The sequence below is a fragment of the Phodopus roborovskii genome, unplaced genomic scaffold (assembly GCF_943737965.1).
Source record: "Phodopus roborovskii unplaced genomic scaffold, PHOROB, whole genome shotgun sequence".
Taxonomy (NCBI): Eukaryota; Metazoa; Chordata; class Mammalia; order Rodentia; family Cricetidae; genus Phodopus; species Phodopus roborovskii.
In genome coordinates this window covers 11,188,887-11,212,872 of record NW_026126448.1, presented here as the reverse complement: position 1 = coordinate 11,212,872, position 23,986 = coordinate 11,188,887, and the positions used below count along the sequence as shown (strand labels likewise).

Genomic DNA, 23,986 nt, shown 5'->3' with positions numbered 1-23,986 from the left:
TACAGACACATGCTACCATGTCCAGCTTAATTTTATTTAATTTTAATGTATTTACACTTAAAGAGCCACATTGGACATCCTTAGTTGGCAACTATTTTTGTCAGTGGTAGAATCACTGATCAGTTGGCCTGCTCCAGTGAGTAATCCTCCACCCTGCAAAGGCAAGAAACTCTAATTAAACTCAGGGGGCTGCACCCCAAAAAGAAAGCATGAAGGTAAGAGGGCAACTTGTAGAGGGGAGTGCAGCATGAGCAAGAGGAAGAATAAAGAATGAGGGGGTGGTGGAAAAGACTAGAATTCATTATACAAATGGTTGAACTTGTCAAACAATTAAAAGCTGTGTGGGGCTGGCATTGTTCTAATATGCAAGTTCTGAGAAAGCAGATGTTGTGTTTTTATTAGAATTTAGAACAATTAAAGATCCAGGACATTTTCTGGAGGATGAGTTATTGGCAAGGTCTAAGAGTGTGTTGGATAAGACCAGCATTAAGCCATCCACTAACCTGATTTTCATCTTCACTTAGTGACACTGAGTTGAAGGTTAAGGAGAAATCTGTCTTGTTGTTACTTTTGATTCTGAGAGGGCCTTATTATATAGCTCCTGCTGACCTTGAACTCATAGTTATCTTCCAGCTTCAATCTCCTGAATGCTGGGTTTACTGGCATGAGCCACAACTTGAGGCCTCTTTTCTTGAAAACATTTTATTCAAAAGTCTGAAGCTAAGGCATGGTAGTACACATCTGTAATCTCCCCAACTTGGGACCAGTGGCAGAAGGATCACAAGTTAAGGCCAGCCTGAATAACTTACTGAGACCTTGTCTCAAAATTTAAAATATTCCCAAGGGAGCTAGGAGGCTAGGTGTAGGGATACTTGCCTTAATCCTATCACTTAGAAGATAGGTGCAGACGGATCTCTGTGAGTTTAAAGCCAGACTAGCCAGGGCCACAAAGAAAAACCTTGTCTCAGCCATAGTGGTGCACGCCTTTAATCCCAGCACTCAGGAGGCAGAGGCAGGCGAATCTCTGAATTTAAGGCCAGCCTGGTCTACAAAGCGAGTTTCAGGACAGCCAGGGCTACACAGAGAAACCCTGTGTTGAGAAAAAAAGAAGGAAGGAAGGAAGGACAGATGAAAGGAAGGAAAAGAAAGAGAACTGTAACGAGTACTGTTTTTCTTCCTGCTGCCGCTGGTCTTGTCCCGCCGCCATGCCGCCAGCCCCAAATAATACACAGAGACTCTGTATTAGATATAATGCTGTTGGCCCTATTACTTGTTTCTTCTCGGCTAGCTCTGCCATAATTATTAACCCATTTCTGCTGATCTATGTATTTCTCTTACCGGGGAGCCGGCGGCATACTGCTTTCTTCAGACTCTCCATCTTGACTCCTCCTTCCTACTTCCTATTTCCTCCTTGTCTCCTAGTCCCTCCTATCTTCCTTTCCTATTGGCCAACAGTGCTTTATTATTAACCAGTATGAGAAACATATACAGAATGACATCTCCCATCAGAGAACAAATGAAAAAAAAAAAAACAAAAAAACAAAAAGAGACCTTGACTCAAAGTGGTGGAGGGCTATGGGTGTAGCACAGTGGCAGAGTTTGCTTAACATATACAAGGCCTGGAGTTCATTCTCCAGTACAGATCACAAAGTGCCCTAGCATCACAGAAAAAGAAAGTCTTTAAATTTCCCCCTGGCAAACAAAGCAACTACCTTTTATACACTGCATTCCAGATTTTATCCATACACAGGTATCTTTTTGCTATTTTGCAGATATAAAGACACAATCAAAACTTTCCTTTTGAGAACATCCCCAAGATTCAGGTCTCAGCCCAGATGGAGCCTGACTCTTAGAGTCCTTTGTTGTGGTTTCTTTGGTGAAGAAATGTCACTATGCATAGCCAACTGCAGAGTCCAGACATGGAGAGCCTGGGCTCAGTCCTGGCTCTAAGCACCTGATAATCACTGTGGAAGGACTGTCTGCCAAATGCAAAGGTCTTACTGCTTTATTCATTCGCCCAACAGCCATTAAACTCTTCTGTGGCATCTCACAAAATTTTTTATGTTTCCAGGGGTTCTAATATATTCCTTATTATGTCTAGCTAGCAGGCATGGCATAATTTACTAAAACTTTCCAAGACTGCATTAATGAGCATTCAAGTCTGTTGTACTTGACTGTCGTCTGAACTGCTCTGCTGCCATCTTCAGGAGTTTGGAAGGATCTGCTCCCAATAGATCATCACAGCTGGGTTTATTGACTGTTGACATTTCCCCTAGAACGGAGGGGTGGGGAGGGTCATGAAACCCTCACTTGAGTATCTAGTCACCCCTCCCAATCAGTTTTATGCAATTCTATCTGCATTACTCATGTGGTCTTGGGGTATCAAGGAAGAGCTATAGTATTTATGCAGGGAAGGACTAGGGGAGGGGGCTCCATCTGTACAGCCCTGAGGGAGTTATCCATTCTAGCTGCAGACAATCCAGTGGGGCCACTTTAATGTCACCCAGGCTCTATAAGTAAACCTTTTATTTATTTATTTTTACTTTTAAAATTTATTCTTTGTGTCTTTCATGTCATGCATCTTGATCCCAATTATTTCTCCAGCCTTTGGTATCTGCCCTCAGCCCTTGCAAGCCCTCCCCCAAGATAGAATAAAATTTAAGAAGGAAAGAGAAAAATCTCATCACGGAAGCTGCAGTGTGACACAGTGAGTCACACAGTAAGCCCTTTTATCCATATATCTTTGCTTGCAAGTGTTCATTACAAAGAGTCATTGGTCTGGTTTGAGGCCTCTGGTTGTTGCTGTGTTGTGGAGATCCTGCAGGACCAGCTCCTTTACATGCTCCCACAGATCATAGATGGGATGGATGTTGGGGTGGACCAACTCATAACCCTGGTTCTGGGACTGGGTAGTTGCAGGGTTGGTCAGCACACCACCTCTCCCATTTTCAACACCAGGGCAGGTCTCCAGCATTGTCCTGGCTTGAAGTGATGAGCAAGAGGCACGGTCCATTCTCCAACTCTCATACCCTTAGAGTCAGCTCTCCCACACCTGGACCATCAGGGCCAGCTCTACTGTGTTGCCCAGGAAAGGTACAAGAGCCACTCTCCCTACTACAGCTGGTGAGGGGTATGGGCAGCTCTTATAACCTAACACCCACAGGTGTCGAGGGGTGGTTGTGGGGGGCCGAGGGGGGGGGAGAATCTCTCTCTCACCCACACCACCACATGGCAAATGAGAAATGAAGCCAAATCTCCCATGCTGTCATTCTTGGGGTGGCTTACCAGTGCCTGTAATTCTTGCCATTTGCTCTTGTTGCTTCACTGGCGCTAGGTCTTAAGTGTGTTTCTTACTTTTCTTCCTCCTAGAGCATACTTGATATTTTCTATCTTTGTATATAGTTTTGTATCAAGCCCAAATCTTTTTCTTAATACTAAAAGGGGAATTGTAGTGAGATATCCACCCTACTCACACCTGTAGTGCTGGCAGATATTGCGATGGGGGTGGGGGAGGATCAACCAAAATTCACAAGACTCAGTACAGGCTAAGTGACGTTTATTAGGGGACTTACACAAGAAGCAGGTGACCGCCACAAGTTCCAGAACCAAGGATTCACCCAGGCTGCCCTCTGTGACCAGACCAGAAGCAAGAGAGCCACTTGTGTCCGGACCCCAGACCTAAAACCATTCCCCATCATGTCCGAATCCATCTGGGCGTGGTCAGCACTACAGATGTGGGCGGGGTAGATATCTCACTACAAATACCCCTGTCAATAGGGTCAGCTGTGCTGTGCTGCCCAGATGAGATGCAAGACCTGCTTTCCTGAATGTTGCAACTGGTAAAGGGGAGGGTCAGCTCCCTCACCAGCTGAAAGTAATAGGGGCAGGAGGAGGGCATCTTTCCTCTCTCGGACCACCACTCTACAGACTAGGGAGGCGGTACCTACCAGCTATGCCCCAGCATGCCCTCAGGGCTGACTCACCTGCACCCCCTCTACAGGGTCAACTCTACTGTGCTGCCCAGGTGAGACACCTGGCCTGTTCTCCCGAGTGCTGCAGCTGATGAGGGGTTGGGTCAGTTCCCCACCTGCTGCAGGCGTCGAAAGTCGAGGGGAGGAGGGCATCTTCCCCTCACCCATGCTGCCACATGGCATACGAGAGGGGTGCCACCTGCTCTCTCGTTCTCACTGCCTCATGGCCCGTTCACCCATGCCCCTGCAGACAGGGTCAGCTCCCTGTTTGCTGCCCAGCTCACCTGGTGCTGCCCAGGTGAGGGGTAGGACTCTCTTTCCTGAGTGCTTCAGTCTGCCAGGGGCAAGGCCAGTTCTCCCTAGTGTGACAGCCAGTGAAGGGTGGGGCCGATTCTGTACAGTCCTAGCCTCTCTGCCTTTGCTGGATTCAAGAGCCGCGGACATCCAGACTGTGGTTATTTCAGAGCCGTGAATCCAGACATGGGCCCCAGTAGCAGACCAGGCACAGACAACACCGTGGCCCTGAGTGGCGATCACGCCACCCACTCCTCACTTCTTTCTCCTCTTAAAGGACATGAAGCGCTCTCTCTCTCTCTCTCTCTCTCTCTCTCTCTCTCTCTCTCTCTCTCTCTCTCTCTCTCTCTCTCTCTCTCTCTCTCTCTCTCTCTCTCTCTCTCTCTCTCTTCCATACCACACCATAATTCGATCACCATAGGAGTGCCTGTCTGCCTGCTGGGCCTGTGTGTTCTCCTTGAAGCCAGGGTCAGACCATCCCACCCCTGTGTCCCACTCAGTCTATCGTGGCCCTGGTTATGACCATGCTTCCTCATCACCAAGAGAGAGGCGCCACACCAGGCAGGCTCCTGGTTGGTGCAGAGGTATCGCTGGAGTCCTCTAGTGGCCAGGGCTAGAAAAAGCCCATGCTGCATTTGGTTGAATTCTGCCTATCCCAGCTGCATAGTGTGGGGCAGTTGCTCTAAGTAAGCCTTTTAAACAAGCTTGTTGGTTCCCCAGGCTGACCTTTGGTGGAACCTTACTATTAGATTTCAACCCCGGGACAGATGGCTGAGGTGCCTACTTAACACATCAATGCGAATGCTGATGGCCAGGTTCTTCCTGCATCCCACAACCCCTACTTGTTACAGGGTCCTCCTGGCTGGCACACCCCACCCCTACACTGAACTCTCCAGCCCAGGGGGCTGGGCTGCTCTTCCCTATAAAATCCAACCATTTTGGTTGCAACCCCCCCCCCCATCTAGTTTGGGCCTTCTGGCTGCTGCACCTGGTTCCCCTCTCTCCCCTTCCCTCTCCTTTTTATTTCTTCTTTTCATTCACTTGTCCTTGGGACCAAAAGAAGAAGACATAGATACTGTTTATGTCTCCTCCTGAGAAAGAATTTTAGCAACAAGGTCAGACCATTATTGGATTTTGTTTGTTGTTGCTGGGTTTTTTTTTTTTTTTTCTTTTTCTTTCTTTCTTTCTTTCTTTCTTTTCTTTTCTTTTCTTTTTTTTTTTTTCTTTTTTGAGATCCTGAAACTCGTTCTTTAGACCAGGCTGGGCTTGAACTCATAGAGACCCACCTGCCTGTCTCTGGCTCCCGAATGCTGGGATTAAAGGTGTGCACCACCACTGCCCAACTATTATTGGATCTTATAGAATACAACAATTAGCTCTTTCTGTATGGTAACTTCTATTTCCATCATATCATTTTCTTATAGTATTGTTACTAAGGGTAAAACCTAAATAATTACTATAGCTTCACCTACTCTTATTTAATTAAAAATATTACTGATTTTGGAGACCATACAGCTGGGTAATACATTGTTAGTCTCCCATTAGCTTTGTATAATGTAAGTTATGATGATAATGGTTGCCTAGGAGACTTAAACTTCTGCTAAAAGCACTTGATTATTCACTTTCATCTGTAGGAACAAAATGAGAAGGCTAATTAACATATCTGTCCTATACACACATCATTTCTATTTTTAAAATACATTGTGTGCCACTTATGCTGTGGAGTGTGTGTGGAGGTCACAGGACCACATGTGGAAGTCTGGACTCTTCTCCTACCCCAAGCACTCCAGGGACCGAACTTGGATTATCAGGCCTGGTGGCAAGCACCTTGACCCACTGAACTATCTTGCTGGTCTTTAAATATACTTTAAATTTAAGAACACATGAGTTCCAAGCACATAAGTCAGACTTTCAGGGACTCTGACACCCTTTTTTGGTTTTGGCAAGCACTTGCAGACATGTGGTGAACACACAAACACCACACATAAATAAAAAACAATTTTTAAATGAGTTTAAAATCCTTATTTTGTGCGTTTCTGTACTTACATATGTATCCATTTTGCTTTGTGTGTATGAGTCTCTTCAGATACCCAGTGCCACCAGAGACCAGAAGAGGGTAAGGGGATCCCTGAAACTGGAGTTATGGACAGTTGTGTTGGAAAATTTAAGTACTTGTCCCTTATAGCTCTCTTCCTCCCCACCCCGCTGTAGAACTCCGGTGCTCTCAAGGTTGATCAAACAAGGTTGTTCTCAGAACTTTCTGGTGTGCAGTGCCCATGCCTTGACCCCAGGTGTGGGTGGTGCATGATTTCCTCCTATGCTTACCCCTGGCTTGGGTATTACTCTCTGTAATAAATGGCAGCCGCTTCCTCTTCACTTCTCATGGTGGCCCGTTAAGTGTTTCAATCCCGACACCCTCCGCCAAGCTCAGTACTCTGGCCGTGCAGAGGAGACACAGTTGTGATCAGCCACATGGATGCTGGGGTCTGAACCTGGACCTCTGCAAAAGCACCAGTGCTTGCTTGCTCTTGACCACAGTGCCGTCTCTCCAGCTCTCTATATTTTTTAAGACAAGGTCTCTCACTGACCATGTGGTCCACTAATTAGGCTAGAATGGCTGCTATCAAGCCCCTGGGATCCTCTTTTTCTATTTCCTTAGAACTACAGGTATACCTCTCAGAGCCCAGCTTACTTTTACACAAATGCTAACAATTGAACCAGGTCCTCTTTGTGACTGAACCATCTCCCCAGCTTCCCTCCCATATGTATGTGTATCCAGCCTGACCTTGGATTCTCTGCATAGTAGCCAAGGATAATTCTGAATTTCAGATCTTTATGCCTCCACTTTCTGAGATGTAGGATGACAGATGTGTGCTACCAGGTCCAGATAAGCAAGCCTTTGTGATCCTTCTATCTCTACCCTACCCACCCCAGCCCATTCTGGGTTTACCAGATCTTTCTAAAATCCTAAATTTGTCCTTAGCCTACTGTGCGACCATCGGGAAGAAGGGCTATGCTGGGAGCTGCAGCTGTTACTGGGAAGACTCTGAACTAATGAAGGGACAGGTGACACAGAACAATGAAGACCCCTTTCCAGAGCACACAGTCGGCCTCATTAGGATCAAGTCAACACTGACATCAACCAATCATTTATTCAACATTGTAGCTAAACGTACACAGGTTTGAAATGTAAACCAACAATAAAGGGTACATGATCCACTAAACTTCCTGTTAGTCCTAAGGGGGAAATGCAGCCGAGGGTGCACTTGTCGATGGGACAGGTGGGTTTTTATTACAGAGGGTAGTAGTTAGTGCCCTTAAAACGGAGAATGAGGGACTGAGTATTCAAAGATGAAACATCTGCATCAAACCCCATCATCCTAAGGCGGGGGTGGGGGGTGGGGTGGGTAGAAAACATGTAAGATGGTGTGATGGCCTGAATGAGAATGGTTCTGATAGGGTCTTATGTTTGAATTCCTGGAACTGAGGATTAGAAGGTGTGACCTTGTTGGAGAAAGTGTATCACTAATGGGGTTTGAGATTTTGGCCCCCCAAAACCCCAAAAGAGCCAAAGAGCAAACAACAACAACAACAGATTAGATAAATAAGGCTTTCAGCTACTTTTACAGTGTTGTCTGCCACCATGATGATAATAAACTAACCCTCTGGAACTGTAAACAAGCCCCCAATTAAATGCTTTCTTCTCTCTTTATGTTGCCTTGGTCATAGTGTCTCTTCACAGCAGTATAACACTAAGACATGATACTGGGAGGGAAATTGAGGATACGTTAGGGAACACAGGAATCTGAAGGAAGGGAGTGTAAATTGGGTATGACTACGATATATTACATGTATCTATGAAATATTCCCGCAAAATTAGATAATTAAAAGTGATATCTATATTGGAAAGTGGGGTCTTGCTATATGAAATGAGAAAGTGAATATAGGGCATATTAACTTCTGTTTTATAAGCAATTACCAAAACTAAAAGGGATAGAAAGAGGGGAAGAGATCAATAAGATTATTTCACTAGGAGAGCAATTTCCCAAACTTACAAATATGGGGACTGGAGAAATAGTTTTGTAGTTAAAAAAAATACTTGCTGCTCTTCCAGGGGACTTGAATTTAGTTCCCAGCACCCACATGGTCACGGAGAACCATTAACTCCACTAATTTCTTGCACAACCCAGGATCACTAGGAGGGTTGGCACCACCCGCAATGGACTGGGTTCTTCTACATCAATCATTAATCAAGAAAGTGTCCTACAGGCTTTGCCTATGAGCCAATCTGGTGGAGGCGTTTTCTCCAATGTGGTCTTCTCAGATGACTTTAGCTTGTGTCAAGTTGGCAAAACAAACACTAATCAGGGCATGAGGTTACAAGTGAGCATGGCCACTCCTGGTTTGTCTCCCTCTGATTTTTTTCTCTGTGTAGCCTTGGCTGTCCTGGAACTTGATCTGTAGACCAGAACTGGCCTTGAACTCAAAGAAATCTGCCTGCCTCTGCCTCCCAAGTGCTGGGATTAAAGGCGTGCACCACCACTTTATGTTCTCTTTTTCATTCACAGCCATCAAAAGGTCCTGAAATTTTGTTTTGTCTCGTTTTTAAGTCACAAGGGCACAGTGAAACTGCTGAACTGGACCACTCCATGGGTAGAGAGGGGAGTTTATTGGGGATCAAACTGCCAAGGCTATCTCTCTCTCTGGGGCACTGTAGGGGGATGCAAAATGGCAGGAAAGCAAGCAGATTTTTATTTAACAATCAACAAGGTGGGGTTTTTGAGCTGACATAGGCTGTTTGGAATCCTAGTTAAGGTCGCTGATGGGATAAAGAGAGTTTCCTGGTAAGCAGAAACCACCTTTAGGCCTCTGTTTACCCAATAGCAATCCTTCTATTTACCTGACCAAGTCCTGTTTGGGACATTGTCACCAGCACTGCCCTTTCGTTTTGTTTTGCTTTGTTTTGGGGGGGGCACTTTGGACTTAGCATTATGTAGCTCTGGCTGTCCTGGAACTCGACATCTAGAGCAGTCTCGCTCAAACTACCAGAGGTCCACCTATGTCTGCCTCAGAGTGCTAGGAATAAAGAGTGCATCACCAAACACAACCAGAAGATATTAGTTTGACATGTATGGCATCAGGACCTTCAAGGCAACCATAGGGTTTGTCTCTTGATCCATTATAGTCTTATAAAATTCTTCTTTGATCCGGTAGAAACTCTAGTAGTTTCTTGGTGAGGTGAGGATGAGGTGCCACCCATGTCCCTCTTAAGAAAATGCTGTTTATTATTATATATATGTGTGTGTACCATGTTATCATTGTGGTATGTAAGTGCAGGTTAGACAAGAGAGCTTTGCAAGTGCATGAAAGCATTGTGCAGTACATCAAAGTTTGGACAGAACATCTCATAGAACCAGCTTGCCCATAAACCATTAATTGAGCTGGGCATGATAGCACAAGCCTGTAATCCTAACTCTTGGGAGAAAAGGGCAGGAAGATCCAGAGCTCAAGTCCATCCTTAGCTATATAGCCAGTTGAAGGCTACCCTGGGCTACACAAGACCCTGTCCCCAAAATAGCTAAATAAACAAGCAAATAATTTAACACTTTGAGGGGGGCTTTCCTTTGTTCTCTTGAGACAGGATCTCACTGTGTAACCCTGGCTGGCCTGAAATTCTCTATATAGACTAGGCTGGTTTCAAACTCATAGAGATTCACTGTCTCTGTCTCCTGAATGCTGGGATTAAAGGCATGTGCCACCATGCCTGGGCAATCACTTCCATTTTTAATGCTTTAAAATTTGTTTTTCTTGGTCAATCTATAGGAGGTTGTATTTATACATGTATACATAGAATTTCAATGTAGTCGTTTCTGAACTGAATTTAGCTTACTTTTTTCCTCAAAGAGATTTAGTTACACTTTGCTGTGCCCTCAGAATTGAGTTACTCATCCCAAGAATAGTTTTTTACCAGATTGTACATGCTTAAGTGTGCCTAAAATAAAACTGCTTGGGGTCAGACTCCCAAAGTTTGAACCAACATTTAGCTGTTAGACACAACAATCATGTTGCGTCTAACTACTTTCTTGCCTCTCTGCGCTCATTCTCTCCTGCTTGTGGAAGTCGAAGATACCCTTGAAGCTAGGCTCATAGCTCAAAGGTAGGACGCTTGCCTATTATATATGCAGTCTTGTGCTTGATGCCCAGCAATGTTGAAAAAACAAACCGAACCAAAGCGTTCTCTTTTTCAACAATGATGATGATGGTAAGATGATAAGAAGAATTTTAAAGCTGGTTTTGATTATTTTATACAGGGTTTCACTATGTAGACTAGAATAGCCTCAAACTAACAAAGATTCTCCCTCTTGCCCCGTCTCATTCAGTGCAGGGATTAAAAGCATGTGCCACCATATCCAGCTGAAAGAAATTTTGTATTTAAAAAAGAAGCCAAGAATCTAGAGAACCCTGCAAAATCTGCCACGTTTCTTTCATGTTAACTTAACACCTGGGTGAACTAGTTAGTGAACTAGTTGTTGATAATTATGTCAGCAGGGAAATCAAGATGGCAAATAGCCATATTTAAAAAGAAAAAAACGGTTTTTGTCTAAACCCACTCATTACTTTTTAAGATATATTTATTTTGTATAGTGTTCTGCCTGCATGTATCTTTGCAGGCCAGAAGAGGGCACCAGATCTCATTACAGATGGTTGAGAGCTGCCATATGGTTGCTGGGACCTCTGGTAGAGCAGCCAGTGTTCTTAACCACTGACCGGTCTCTCCAGCTTCCATGGGATATCATTTTAAGATATGTTACATTCATTTGTGCTGTGGAATATTTGTTTAATGATGCAAAGGTGTGTTGCATTCTTTTATGTTGTATTTGTTAACTCTGACACTGTGTTAGTTTGCCTGTCTAAAACACTTGATTGGTCTAATAAAGAGCTGAACAGCAAGGCAGAAGAAAAGATAGGCGGGGCTGGCAGGCAGAGAGAAGAAATAGAATGAAAGAAAGAGAGAAAAAAAAGATCAGGGAGAAAGAAAAGAAGGGGCCAGCCACCCAGCCACACTACCAGACGTAGAATAAGAATAAAAAGGAAAGAAAAGAAATACAGAGATAGAGAAAGGTAAAAGACCAGATGCAAAAGGTAGACAGAATAATAAAAGAAAAACTGGCAAGAAACAAGCTACACAAAGACCCAGCATTCATAATTCCTGTGTGTATTTATTTGGTAGCTGGGTGACAGGCCTCCCAAAAGAGCAAAGAGCCAAAAAAAGAAAAAAAAAATAGTATTCTTTCTTGTCTTGTGGAAAAAAAAAAGAGAGAGAGAAAAAAGTTGACCAACATCTTAGCACAAGAGTGTTGGTGGGGGAGGAGATGGAGGAGGGTTGCGTATCTGTAATCTTAGCATTTGAGAGGTAAAGACAAGAGAATCCTGAGTTCAAGATCAGCCTCAGCTATATACCAAGTTCCAGATTAGCTCTGGTTGCATGAGACTTCATTTAGAAACAAACAAAAAACCAAAAAACCCAGAAACATAAGAAAAGAGATCCAGATGGTGGTAGTACACTCTCACCAAGATAAGGCAGGACAGTCCTTCAAAATTCCTGCTTCATAGAAAAGTCTGCCAGACATTCTTCAGGACACACAGGAAAGTGGCTGCTAAACTTTGCCAAGACTAGACAAAACAGTTCTTCAACATTCCTACTTCATGGAAAAATGTCTGCCAGATATTCTAGGCCTGTAGGTCAAAGATGGATGCCCCAATGTTGTGGAAGAACCTTGGGTGACTGTCCAGGAAGCCAGAACGTTTGTCATTTTTATAGTTTTGGAAATGGCTTGCACAGTACTTTCTGTTTACTCAGGTAATATTATATCCTTCTGGGATCTTTGATGGAGTTAAATACCAGATAGATATAGTTACGATTTTCCTTAGTTATGATAGAAGGTAAATTAGGTACAAAACTTTGAACTCATGAAGTTAGACTAGATAATGGAGTATTTTCTCTGAATTTGATGAATACAAAAAGAATAGATATTGTAGATGTAATCCTTACTTAGTAATTGTTCTTGTTGTATATAGCTTTACTAAGGTTAAAAAAAAAACAAAACAAAAAAACCCTTCCTTTTGTTTAGACAAAAAGGAGAAAATGTTGTGGAATAGTACTTTAACTAGGCAAAGATGTGTCATTTGTTTATGCTCGGGAATTTAACATTTATGCAGCATTTGTTTAACTATGTAAAGGTATGCTATTTGTGTTTATACTGCATTTAATTATGTAAAGATGTGTTGCTGTTTCACCTTTCCTGCCTAAGGCACTTGATTGGTTTAATAAAAAGCTGAACAGCCAAAAACTATGCTGTAGAGTGATAGGTGGGGCTGGAGGGCAGAGAGAATAGATAGGAGAGAGAGAAGAAGAGGAGGAAGAGAATAAGGAGGAAAGAGAGGGACATATTCAGGGCCAGAAGCTAGGCACCACCAGCCAGCCACAGAATAGAACAAACAGAAGAAAGAAAGAAAGAAAGAAAGAAAGAAAGAAAGAAAGAAAGAAAGAAAGAAAGGTAAAAAGACCCAAGAAAACACAGATGAAGAGAAACAGGTTATGTTGTAAGAGCTAGCAAGAAGCAAGTGTAAGCTAAGACCAAACATTCATAACTAATAATAAGTCTCTGTGTCATAATTTGGGAGCTGAACTACATAGTGAGACCCTGATAGGAGGAAGAAAAGAAAGGACTTGGGTATAAAAATTACATGAATTTACAATAGCTGATAAATAGTGGACTTAATTGCTTTGTGTTTCAGGAGCTGGAAGAGAGAGCCTAATTATATTGGTAAAGCTTTTGGTTCGAGCCCCAGCACTGAGGGGTTAAAAAAGTTTTCAGATTGTTAGTGGGGTTGCCTCTAGTTTGTCAAGTACTAACTGAAAGAGAAGAGGAGTGAGGATGTCTCTGCCTGGACTAGAAGAATGCTTTACCATAGCTGGGACAGAAAACCAGGCCTGAAAACATACCAGCAGCATCCAGTGAGTGGTTGCTACAGGCTCTTCAGGGTGCACCCTCTCCTGGAGGGGTGACGAAACCTCCTGCTTACAGGCCTGGTGCCCTCAGCACTTGGAAATTAGACACTGTCAGGTCACTTGTGTTTGGCAAACTCCCTTCTGGCACCTGGTGAGAGAAGTTGCTTAGGACTTCAAAATAGATCTGTGCTCCCAGAGTGCAGCTGTTAGCACTTCGCTGGAGGCAAGTGAGACCTGAGTCTGGTTAGCCTTTTTGAAGATACCAGTCTGTGTGAGACCCATGCTGAACATGTAACAATTATGCCAAAGGACATCCATCCAGCTAGCACGCCACCATGGAGAACATGCTTAAGAATCCTTAACTCATTCTCAAAAAAACCCTTTTTTGAATTCTTCCTATTAGTTTCATTTTTGAATGTTAGATTCTCCCTGCCTCCCCATGGGACCTAACAATGGTACTAGGTATATAAATGGGAGTAGAAAAACCCAAGGCAGAAATCAGGTATTGACAGCTTTTCCCATTTTCATAAGCATATGAAATTTTTAATATTAATGTGGGGATATACAGCATTAACGTAAATCTAAAAGTTTACATGAGCCAGTTTCAGGCCTTCACCTTGAAAACAATCAATGAACTCATTCAGTTTGGTTTTCTGTTGTGTTTTGTTTTGTTATTTGAGACAAGGTCTCTCTGTAGACCTGGCAGTCAGTCCTGGAACACTATATGTAGATCAGGCTGGCCTCAGATTAATAAAAATCCACCTGCCTCTGCCTCCCAAGTGCCAGGGTTAAAGGTATGCACCCCTAACTCTGCTTCTTGTGCAATCTTTTTTTTTTTTTTCTTTCCCTCCTCTTTTCTTCTCCTGTTATTCCTCAGCAGTATTGGGCAGCACACAGAACCTCACCCTTGTTTAAATAAGTGCTCTGACACCAACCTACAGCCTCTGCTCTAAATTGTTAAACGTTTCTTCAAAACAACAAAAAGTGACCAGTGAGATTTCAAAAAGATGTCTTGGCAGTTAAGAGGGCTTGCTGCTCTTGCAGAAGATTTGGGTTCATTTCAAAGCATCTGTCTTAGTTAGGGTTTCTATTGCTGTGAAGAGACACCTTGACTGAGGCTGGCTTACAATTCAGAGATTTAGACCATTGTCATCATGATGGCAAGCATGTTGGCACACAGGCAGATATGGTACTAGAGAGTTCCACATCTGGATTGTCACACAGCAGGAAGAGAGTGTCACACTGGGCCAGGCTTGGGCATCAGAGACCTCAAAGCCAGCATACACCCCTCCTCCCCTTTCCTACCTTCAAGCCCCACTCCTAAGACACACTTCCTCCAAAACAGCCACGCCCACTCCAACAAAGTCACACCTCCTAATAGTGCCGCTCCCCATGGGCCTATTCAAACCACCACAGCACTCAGGAGAGAAGGCTCTGTGACTTCAATTTCAGGGTATCTAATGGTCTCTTCTACCTTCCATGTGTGTGGGCCCACTCCCCCCAAAGCAAAACAAGTCAACTAGTCTACTCTCTACTCAGCTATTTGATATAACAGAGATTGTTGTTGTTGTTGTTCTAGTTTTATTTTTAGTTTTTTAAGACAAAGACTCACATAATTTTGCTTTACCTGGAACTTGCTATGTAGACCAGGCTGGGCTCAAACTCATAGAGATTTGCCTACCTCTGCCTCCTAAGGGCTAAGATTAAAGGTGTGTACAACCACACCCTGTCTATGACCAAAGTTTTAATGTAATGTCTTCATACTCAACACAGTATAACTTGTGAACTGGAAATATTGTTTGCAAAATGGTCCTCTGTTAGTTCACATGTATAAAAATGTACCCCACCAATACACATATGTGTTTTCTTTTTTTTTTCAGAGTGCATCTCTAACTTTAAGAGGAACTTAAGTGGGGTTTGGAGACACTGAGGAGGCAGAAGCAGGTGGATCTCTGTGAGCTCGAGACGATCCTGACCTGCAGAGAAAATTCCAGGATAGCTAGGGCTACACAGAGAGACCTTGTCTCAAGAAAAGAAAAAAAAGAGTGAAGTCTGACTGTTTCTTTCTTTAAGACAAATGGAGTGGCAAAATGGAGTGAGTCTATCTCAATATGTGGAGGCTGAAGGAGGAGGATTAGGAGTTTAATGATAGCCTCGTCTATCATTTATCAGTTTGAAGCCAGCCTGACCTACTTAAGAACTTGTCTCAAATAAAACAAAGCAAAACAAAACAAGAAAACAGACGAGACTGAGGACATGGCACAGTTGGTAGAGTAGCTGCCTAGCAGGCACATGGCCCCAGGTTCAGGCTTCAGCATCTCATAAGCTGGCTATGCTGGTACACACCCACAGTCCTACTTCTGGGGAGGTAGCCATAGAAGGATCAGAAGTTCAAGGTCGTCCTTGGCTATACAGTAAGCTAGACAGCAGTCTGGACCATATGAGACTCTGTTTCCAAAATTCAAAGCAAAGCAAAACAATAACAGAATCACCTTCTCTCATCCAGAAAGGCTGAGTCTTGATACATAGTCAAGGCAGATCTCCAAGTCTTTTTTTTTTTTAACTTTTATTTTATTTATTATTTGTTTGTGATGGTGCTCATGTGGAAGTCAGAGAACAACTTTTGGAAGTTGGATCTCTCCTCTCTCTAACAATCCCCAGATCTTAGTAGGCCCGCAGACCTTAACACAACTGACTCCATGATGATAGTACCATTCAGGCCATATAACACAACACATAGACAACGCCACCAACCAAAACGAAAACAAAGACCTAATCCATCGAAGTCCATAGTCCTGGGAAAGTCTCTAACTATACTAACCTTGCTTTTTGCCTTCTGTAGTTTAGTTTCTGGCTAACTGTTCTTGTTAACTGAAGTATGTCAACCCAAGACATGATTTTTGTGCTAAAAAGCTCACCTTGAGGAAGGCTCCATACAACACTGAGATCCCATACACCCAGTGTAGTTGCCAGATGGCAAATAAAGACGTTTTATTGGCTTAAGCCCATGTTCTCTCCCTGGCACTGAACCTCTTCTTTTGAACAAGTCACTCACCTAAGGACTGGGACCCTACAAAAATTAGCAGGGGCTGGAGAGATGGCTTGGTGGTTAAGAGCACTAGCTGCTATTGCAGAGGATCCATGTTCAGTTCCCAGCACTCACAACAGCTGACACCTGTCTGTGACTCCAGTTCCAGGGCTTCTGATACCCTCACACAGACATACCATGCAGACAAAATATCAATGAAATAAAAATAAATTATATATTTTTTAAAAGTATGCAGGACTGTAGAGATGGTTCAGTGATTAGGATTCAGGGTGTGGGTTCAGTCTCCACTGAATGCATTTGTGCATTATGATATGGCCACAAGTCTACGGGGGCCGGGGAATGGAATGTAGTGGTTCAAATAAGATTGATCTCCATAGGCTCATATGTTTGAATGTTCAGTCACCAAGAAATGGATCTGTTTGAGAGGATGATGAGTTGTAGCCTTGTTGGATGAGGTATGTCACTGGCTTTGAGGTTTCAAAATCTCTCACTGCCTTTGGATTAGGATATACTTAGTCTTAGCTACTTCTCCAGCACCATGCCTACAATGCCTGCCATGCTCTGAAACGGGAAGCTTGCCTCCCGTTTTTTCTATATAAGAGTTGCCGTGGTCATGATTTCCCATCACAGCATTAGAACACTGAGTAAGATGAGGTTTAGATGGGAGGGTTGCTGCCTGCTCAAGGCCTGTCTGAGCTATATGGTGAGACTGTTCTCAAGAAAGAGAAAAGGAGAACAAAGACATCTTTTTAAACTGTAAATTTGATGTGAGTACTAGTATCTTGTTTTCACTTCTGCTTTTCAAAATGTTAATATGTTTTCATTTAGATAGGAGCACATCAAACATAGTCCAAAACCTTCCCACTATTGGATATCACCAGAGTCAGTTTACTGTCAAGGTCACTGAAAATTGAAGTTCAACAAGGGAGAGATATGCCAGCTTTCCAAGACAGCAAGTTCATCACACAATGTTTCTACTTCCTTTTTGTTGTTGTTTTTTGTTTGTTTGTTTTTGTTTTTGTTTTCCCTAACAGGTTTCTCTGTGGCTTTGGAGCTGTCCTGGAACTAGCTCTTGTAGACCAGGCTGGCCTCGAACTAACCGAGATTCACCTGCCTCTGCCTCCTGAGTACTGAGACTAAAGGTGTGCACCACCAAAATCCAGCTTCTTTCTTTCTTTCTTTCTTTCTTTCTTTCTTTCTTTCTTTCTTTCTTTCTTTCTCTTTTTTTATTAAAACAGGATTTTGTTATGCGGCTTAGACTGGCCTAGAACTCCCTATGTGATTCAGACTGGCCTGGAATGCTTGTTGAGCCTCTTATGGTGGCATCCTAAATGCTAGGATTATAGATGTGAGCCATCCCAACTGACTAGATCATACTGCTGTTCTGTCTTTGGAGTATACCTGACATTTATGGGTTTGATTTGATTTTATTTTTATTTAACACTCAAATACCACGACTGAGTTGTCCATGCCAGGCTAATACCTACTTGTGCTACTAATTAGGAGTAACCAAGAACATTTCTAGATGTCAGGGACTGTTTTCTCTTTCTGGGTAACATTAAGGGTACACATGGTGGAGCTGGAGGGATGGCTCAGTGGTTAAGAGCATGTATTGCTCTTATAGAGGACCTGGACCCACATAATGGTTTACAATCATCCATAATTCTAGTTGAAGGGGATATGATGCCTTCATCTGACCTCCACAGGCACTATACACGAAGTGGTGCACATTCATACATAAAATAAAATGAATAAATCTAATAAAAATGTTATTAAAAAGAACTGGACCACACAGTGGGTCCATCAACATTCTATCATGCAGCAAAGGGGCTCACAAGGCCCCGATGGTCTCTGGGAATATATAAGCAGTTAATGGTTGCTGGGGGGGGGAGTACATTATTTTTCAGTGATGTAGCCACTTGTAAATTGCCCATGCTCCTGTGAACAATCCCGTCAATCCCTTACCTATGCTCTGTAAGTAACCCTAACTAAACTGACTGGAGTGCTCTCTCTCTCTCTCGCTTTCTCTCTCTCCCTCCTGCCTCTCTCTCTCTCTCTGAATGTTTCATGTATTAAAAATAGAAAAGAAGCCAGTGAGATGGATCAGCTGGTAAGAGTACTTGCCACCAAGCCTGATGATCCAAAGATTCCCAGAACCAACGTGGTGGAAAAGGAAAAGCAACTTCCCCAAGTTGTCTTCTGACCATCCACTCATCTTCCATGGCATATTTGCATGTGGTATGTGTGCATGTACACTCCTGTGCACGCACGTGCATGCACACACACAATAAGTGGAAGAAGAGGGGCTGGGTATGGTGGAAAATGCTTGCAATCTCAATTCTCTAATTGGAGGTGCAGCAAGGAGGATCAGGAGCTCAAGATAATTTTTTGCCAAATAGCACTTTCAAGACTGTATGAGGCTGTATGAGACCTTGTTTCAAAAAGAAAAAAAGAAAAAGAAAAGAGAAAGAAAGTGTCTGGGGAATGGTAGTTTACTTGCGTAGCGTGAATGAAGCCCTAGACTTAATCTCTAGCACTGTATAGACTGGGGATTTGGGCTCAGGCCTGTAACCAAATGCACTCGGAAGGTAGAGGCAGGAAGATGGGAGTTCAAGGCCACATAGGGAATTTGAGGCCAACCAGAACTGCATGAAACCCTGTCTCTAAAAACCAGATAGAAGGAAAGGAGAAGGGGAAAGGAAGGGAATTAATACAGTGTGGTGGTTCATACCATAGCCTGGCCCTCAAAAAGGCTGTCTAGCAAAAAGGGAAGAGTTCAAACATATTCTAGTACTAACTCATTTTTTATGACTTTATTACTACGGAATAAATTTGTCACAAGATATAAGAAAGAAAAACAGAGGACATTGCATTGTCAGCAATATCAGTTGTGGCTTCTTGAGCAAGTTTATGTATTATCATTTCATATGAATTTATTATCTATTATTATTATTATTTAGTTTTTTGGAACAAGATTACTCTGAGTAGCCCTGGATGTCCTGGAACTTGCTCTGTAGACCAGGCTGGCCTTGAACTCATAAAGATCCACCTGCCTTTGCCTCCTGAGTGCTGGGATTAAAAGCATGCACCACCGCCCGAGAATCTGATATTATCCTTACAATCCTGTATTCAGAAGTACCCATGACTTCACCTATAGCTAACACAAGCATAGCATACATTTAGCAATGCTTGAAAGCACAGCACATTTTGGGATGGAGACATAGCTTAGTTAGTAGAACATTTACCTTATGTGTGTAAAGCCCTGTGTTTGATCCCCAGCACTACATAATTTGGATTTGGTGATTTATGCCTATAATCCTAGCACTTGGGAAGATGAGGCAGGAGGATGAAGAGTTTAAGACCACCCTTGGTTACATAGTAAGTTTGGGCTCATCCTGGGCTATATGAAACAAAACAAACAAAAAAACCACTAAGAAACAAAACAGACACCCATCCCTGAATAATCCCTTTCATGTTTCAATCAGTTCCCTTCCCTTGTTCTCTGAAATAATTGGAACTCACACACTCTGCTGATTGGGAATCTGTTTGATATCTAGCTTCCTCCTGGATCCCTGCATATTTTGTCTCTGTGGTCCACTATTACGATAGGGATAAATTCAGGGATTATTTGAAGCTTTGTCTGTCTCCAGTGTTATTTGAATAGGTTACAAAGATTTTTATAGATTCTTAAGCATCTTAAAGCAGACCCAGAGTCTGTTATCTCAGAAACAAATTCCTCTAGGGGGCAGTGTGGATAAACTCCTTGGCCAATGTAACCAGGTACTTCTTGGACATTAATTATCAAAACAGATGGCACTTAAGCCTCCAGAGATCAAACAAACAACAAAAAACATCTTGACCAAATTATGCATAAATGCACACGCCTGTAATCCCAGCACCTAGGAAGTAGAAATACCACAAAATTTTTAGCCATTCTGGATTAATATCAGGCTCCTCAGAAAACAACAAAGCCAAGCATACTTGTATACTTGCATACTTGGGAAGCACAGACAGGATATCTGGAGTTTAAGGCCACTTGGTTACACAAAGAGTTCCAGGCCAGCCAAGGCTACATAGTGAGACTTTGCCTAAAAATAAATAAGACAGCAGAGATTGGAGAGGAGGAGAGCAAGGAGGAGGAGAAAGAAAAGACTGTAGAGATGACTCAGAGGTTAAGAGCATTTCCTGTTCTTCCAGAGGACCTGAATTCAGAATCTAGCACTCAAGTCCAGTGGCTCACAACTGTTTACAACTCCAGCTCCAGGGGAATCTGTCATTCTCTCCAAGCATTCATGACTACCCTCACATACATGGCATACATACATATATAAAAATTTAAAAAAAAATAAATATTTGGGGCTGGAGAGATGGGTCAGTGGTTAAGAGCACTAGCTGTTCTTATAGAAGACCCCGATTCAGTTTCTAGCACCTATGTGGTGGCTGCTAATCATCTGCAACTCCAATTTTAGGGACTTGACAACCTCTTCTAGCACCATGAACACATGTGTTTCACAGATATATATGCAGACAAAACACTCATTCACATATAATAGCAATAAATATGTCTTTTTAAAAAGGAGGAAAAAAAGGAGGAGGAAAGGGATGATTGTAACTCAAATTAGACTGGGTGTGGGAGTGATGGCAGAGATTTTGTTGTTCCTTCTACACTTACCCTACCTTCCCTAAGGAAACTTCTGTTACTAATTCTGTTCCCAAGATGATTTTCCTATAGGGATGACAATAGCTTTCTTAGGATCAATTAGTAAATTGGACTCTTGTGACTTGATCGGCAGCTAGGTGAAAATGTAGGCTCAAGTTCTTGAACTTGCAAAATCCAAAACTGAAGCCAGACTGAACTTGCAAAATCCAAAACTGAAGCCAGACCAGCTCCTTTAATGATCCCCAATATGGTATTTCCCTGAGTCATTTTTTTCATGCACGGGACAAAGTCATGAAAACATATGATTTCTGTATGTGCAGACAGCCTATAAGAAGGGGGCACTAAAGTCACCCTCCGAGAACAACCCTTTGAGAAGGTTAGTGATAGCATTTACTGATTGCTTACTGTGCATCTGATGCTGTTCTGGGAAATTTCAACATGGATTTTTCTCATTAGATGTTACAACATCCCTCTGCTCTGTGTGCATCCATATCTACCTTAGGATGAGTAAGAAACCCAGCCTCATTGCTGCAGCTTAGAGATACAATGCTTTTTTTCTCTGATCCAGAACACTAACAAGTCCACAGCCTTGTTCTTGCCAACACAAATGCTTCAAAGCATAACTCCATGCCAATGAGCATGACCACTTACAGTGTGGATCTTGAGTATCCTCCATGAGCCCATGACTTGATCCCCAATTTGGAAATTTCAGATGTATTAGAAGGGTATTGGAAGGTGTTCAGGTCATTAAGAATGTACCCTACAGTGGGATTTGGGGACCTGGACCATCTTCTCCCTTTTCACTTCTAGGCTATGAAGTAAGAGGTTTTATCAAAGTTTAAGTTTCCTACCTCAATATGCTAGCAATGGGACCAATCTATTATGGATTGAAATTTCTTAAATAGAAGCCAAATTAGCCTTTCTCTTCATAAGTTAACTTAAGTATTTGTGTTAGTGACATAAAATTGACTCAGACATGGGTAGATTGAATGGTCAGTTTAGAACTGATGTTGGTCCCATCCAGCAGGCCATTCAAATTATGGGTTAATCTAGTGACTATTTTTCAAATTAATGGAAAACAATGGCACCATCTCACTGAAACCCCTTACACACACACAAACACACACACACACACACACACACACACACACACACACACACACTTTTTTTTTTTTTAAGAAAGGGTCTCACCATGGAGCTTTGGCTGGCCTGGAACTTGATGTATAGCCCAGTCTGACCTTGAACTCACAGAGATCGACTTGCCTCTGCCCTTGGAGTGCTTTGATTAAAGGCGATCACACTTGGGCTATGCTCTTGTCTTCTATGTGTTAATAAAAGTGTACTGAGAAATACACAGCTTCAGCCAAGGGGAACATGGGAGATGTATAAGCTGTTTCTCCTCTCTTCTTGTCTTCTCTCTTAAGGAAAGAATTGGATCAAGATATAAAATTCAAGAGAAGTTTATGTAGCAAAACAAAGCAAAATACACTCCGGGCAAATGTGGAACCGGCTGACTAGAAGGGAGTGAGCAGCAGCCCCCTGGGTTCTTTGTGCACTGTGCATTTTCAGTCCTCTCCTCTTGTGACATCATCGTTCAGTTCCTTTCTTTGAGTACCACCTCATGTCATCCTACACTATACTTGGAGTATGCTCCAAAGGTCAAGGTGTCCTTGTGTTCCTTTTAAATTTTCTCATCAAGATGTTCTTCGGTGGTCATGTATGGTCTTTGGGAAAGTATCTTGGTGCCTTTATTTCTAATAGGATGGGAAGAACTTATTTGCAGCATCAAACTACAAAGGGTTATTTCAGCCCACAGAAAACCCAGCTACCAACAAATACAGTAGTTTCCTGGGTTATGGAAGATCTAAGTCTCTGCCTACTGCTGGTAGGTTATGGAAGATCTAAGTCTCTGCTGGTCTCTAACTGCAAAAGAGGTGGACACCTTCCATGTTTCTGCTCATATTCTAACAGAACTAGGATATTTGAAGGGTTCTTTCCTAAGGGAGACAATGTCTACTCCCTCTTCATAATATCCCAATGCCAACCAAAGTACAATTCTACTAAAGTTCACCCTGGGAAAGTAATGGTTTTATGGGGCGTACTTATAAAGCATGAATGAGAGGCTTCTTGAAAAAGCATGGATGACCCCAAAGTTGTCACACTGGATAATCTTTTCACCCAGCATAGATGATGGCTTCCCCATAGCTGCATAGGGTTTCTCTTCAATGAACTTCCCCACCCAGCCTATACCCTCTAATACCTCTGAGGCCAAGTACAACGAGGGCAAAATTGCATACAAATGCCTTGAAGGAGCAGCTAGAACCACAGTTGTAGGTTTAATGACCTCCTTATTTTCCTTTTCTATGAAAAGGTGTCAGGCATCAACAAGCTGTATTCTTTTTGTTGTTGTTGATTTTGTTTTTTGGAGACAGGGTTTCTCTGTATTGCTTTGGAGCCTGTCCTGGAACTAGCTCTTGTAGACCAGGCTGGTCTGGAACTCACAGAAATCTGCCTGCCTCTGCCTCCCGAGTGCTGGGACTAAAGGTATGCACCACCAAGGCCCGGCATAACAAGCTGTATTCTTACAGACTCTTAAAAGCAGGCACAGTTTTTCTGATATAGATGGTGGCTGTTTTGCTGGGAGGACTGCCTTTTATAACATTGGCTATTGTAGGGAGCAGAAGATGCTCTGAGTGAGTGAAAGTCCTGAGCAAATGTATCTTTAGATATGGACAAAGCCTGTCAAGGACCAGTTGGCAAAGCTGTTTATCCGTATGGGTCAGGCTGAAGGGAACTAAGTTTTTCTTGGGAGTCTAGGTGTTTAAGAACAATCGATCAGTCTAGGTAAAGACTGGCAGCTGCAATTTCCTCCTCCAGGATGTTTATAGCCTGAGGCTATGGCCTACAGAGAGACCTCCTACAGAGATAAGCTAAATCCTCCCTCTGAGTTGTCCTATTCCAGGTTGCCATGATGGTGGTAGCCTTAGAGACCTGCACCT

At 42.9% G+C, this 23,986-nt stretch overlaps 1 protein-coding gene across 1 annotated transcript in view; it reads left to right on the top strand.

The window, feature by feature from the left end:
• LOC127225083 (zinc finger protein Rlf-like) overlaps window positions 1–23,986 on the top strand; it is a 63,365-nt gene that overhangs the window by 1,343 nt on the left and 38,036 nt on the right. Inside the window, exon 2 of the mRNA XM_051188342.1 lies at window positions 7,249–7,445. Within this exon, the coding sequence (XP_051044299.1) occupies window positions 7,249–7,445 (197 nt within the window). The remainder of the gene's footprint in view (window positions 1–7,248; window positions 7,446–23,986) is intronic.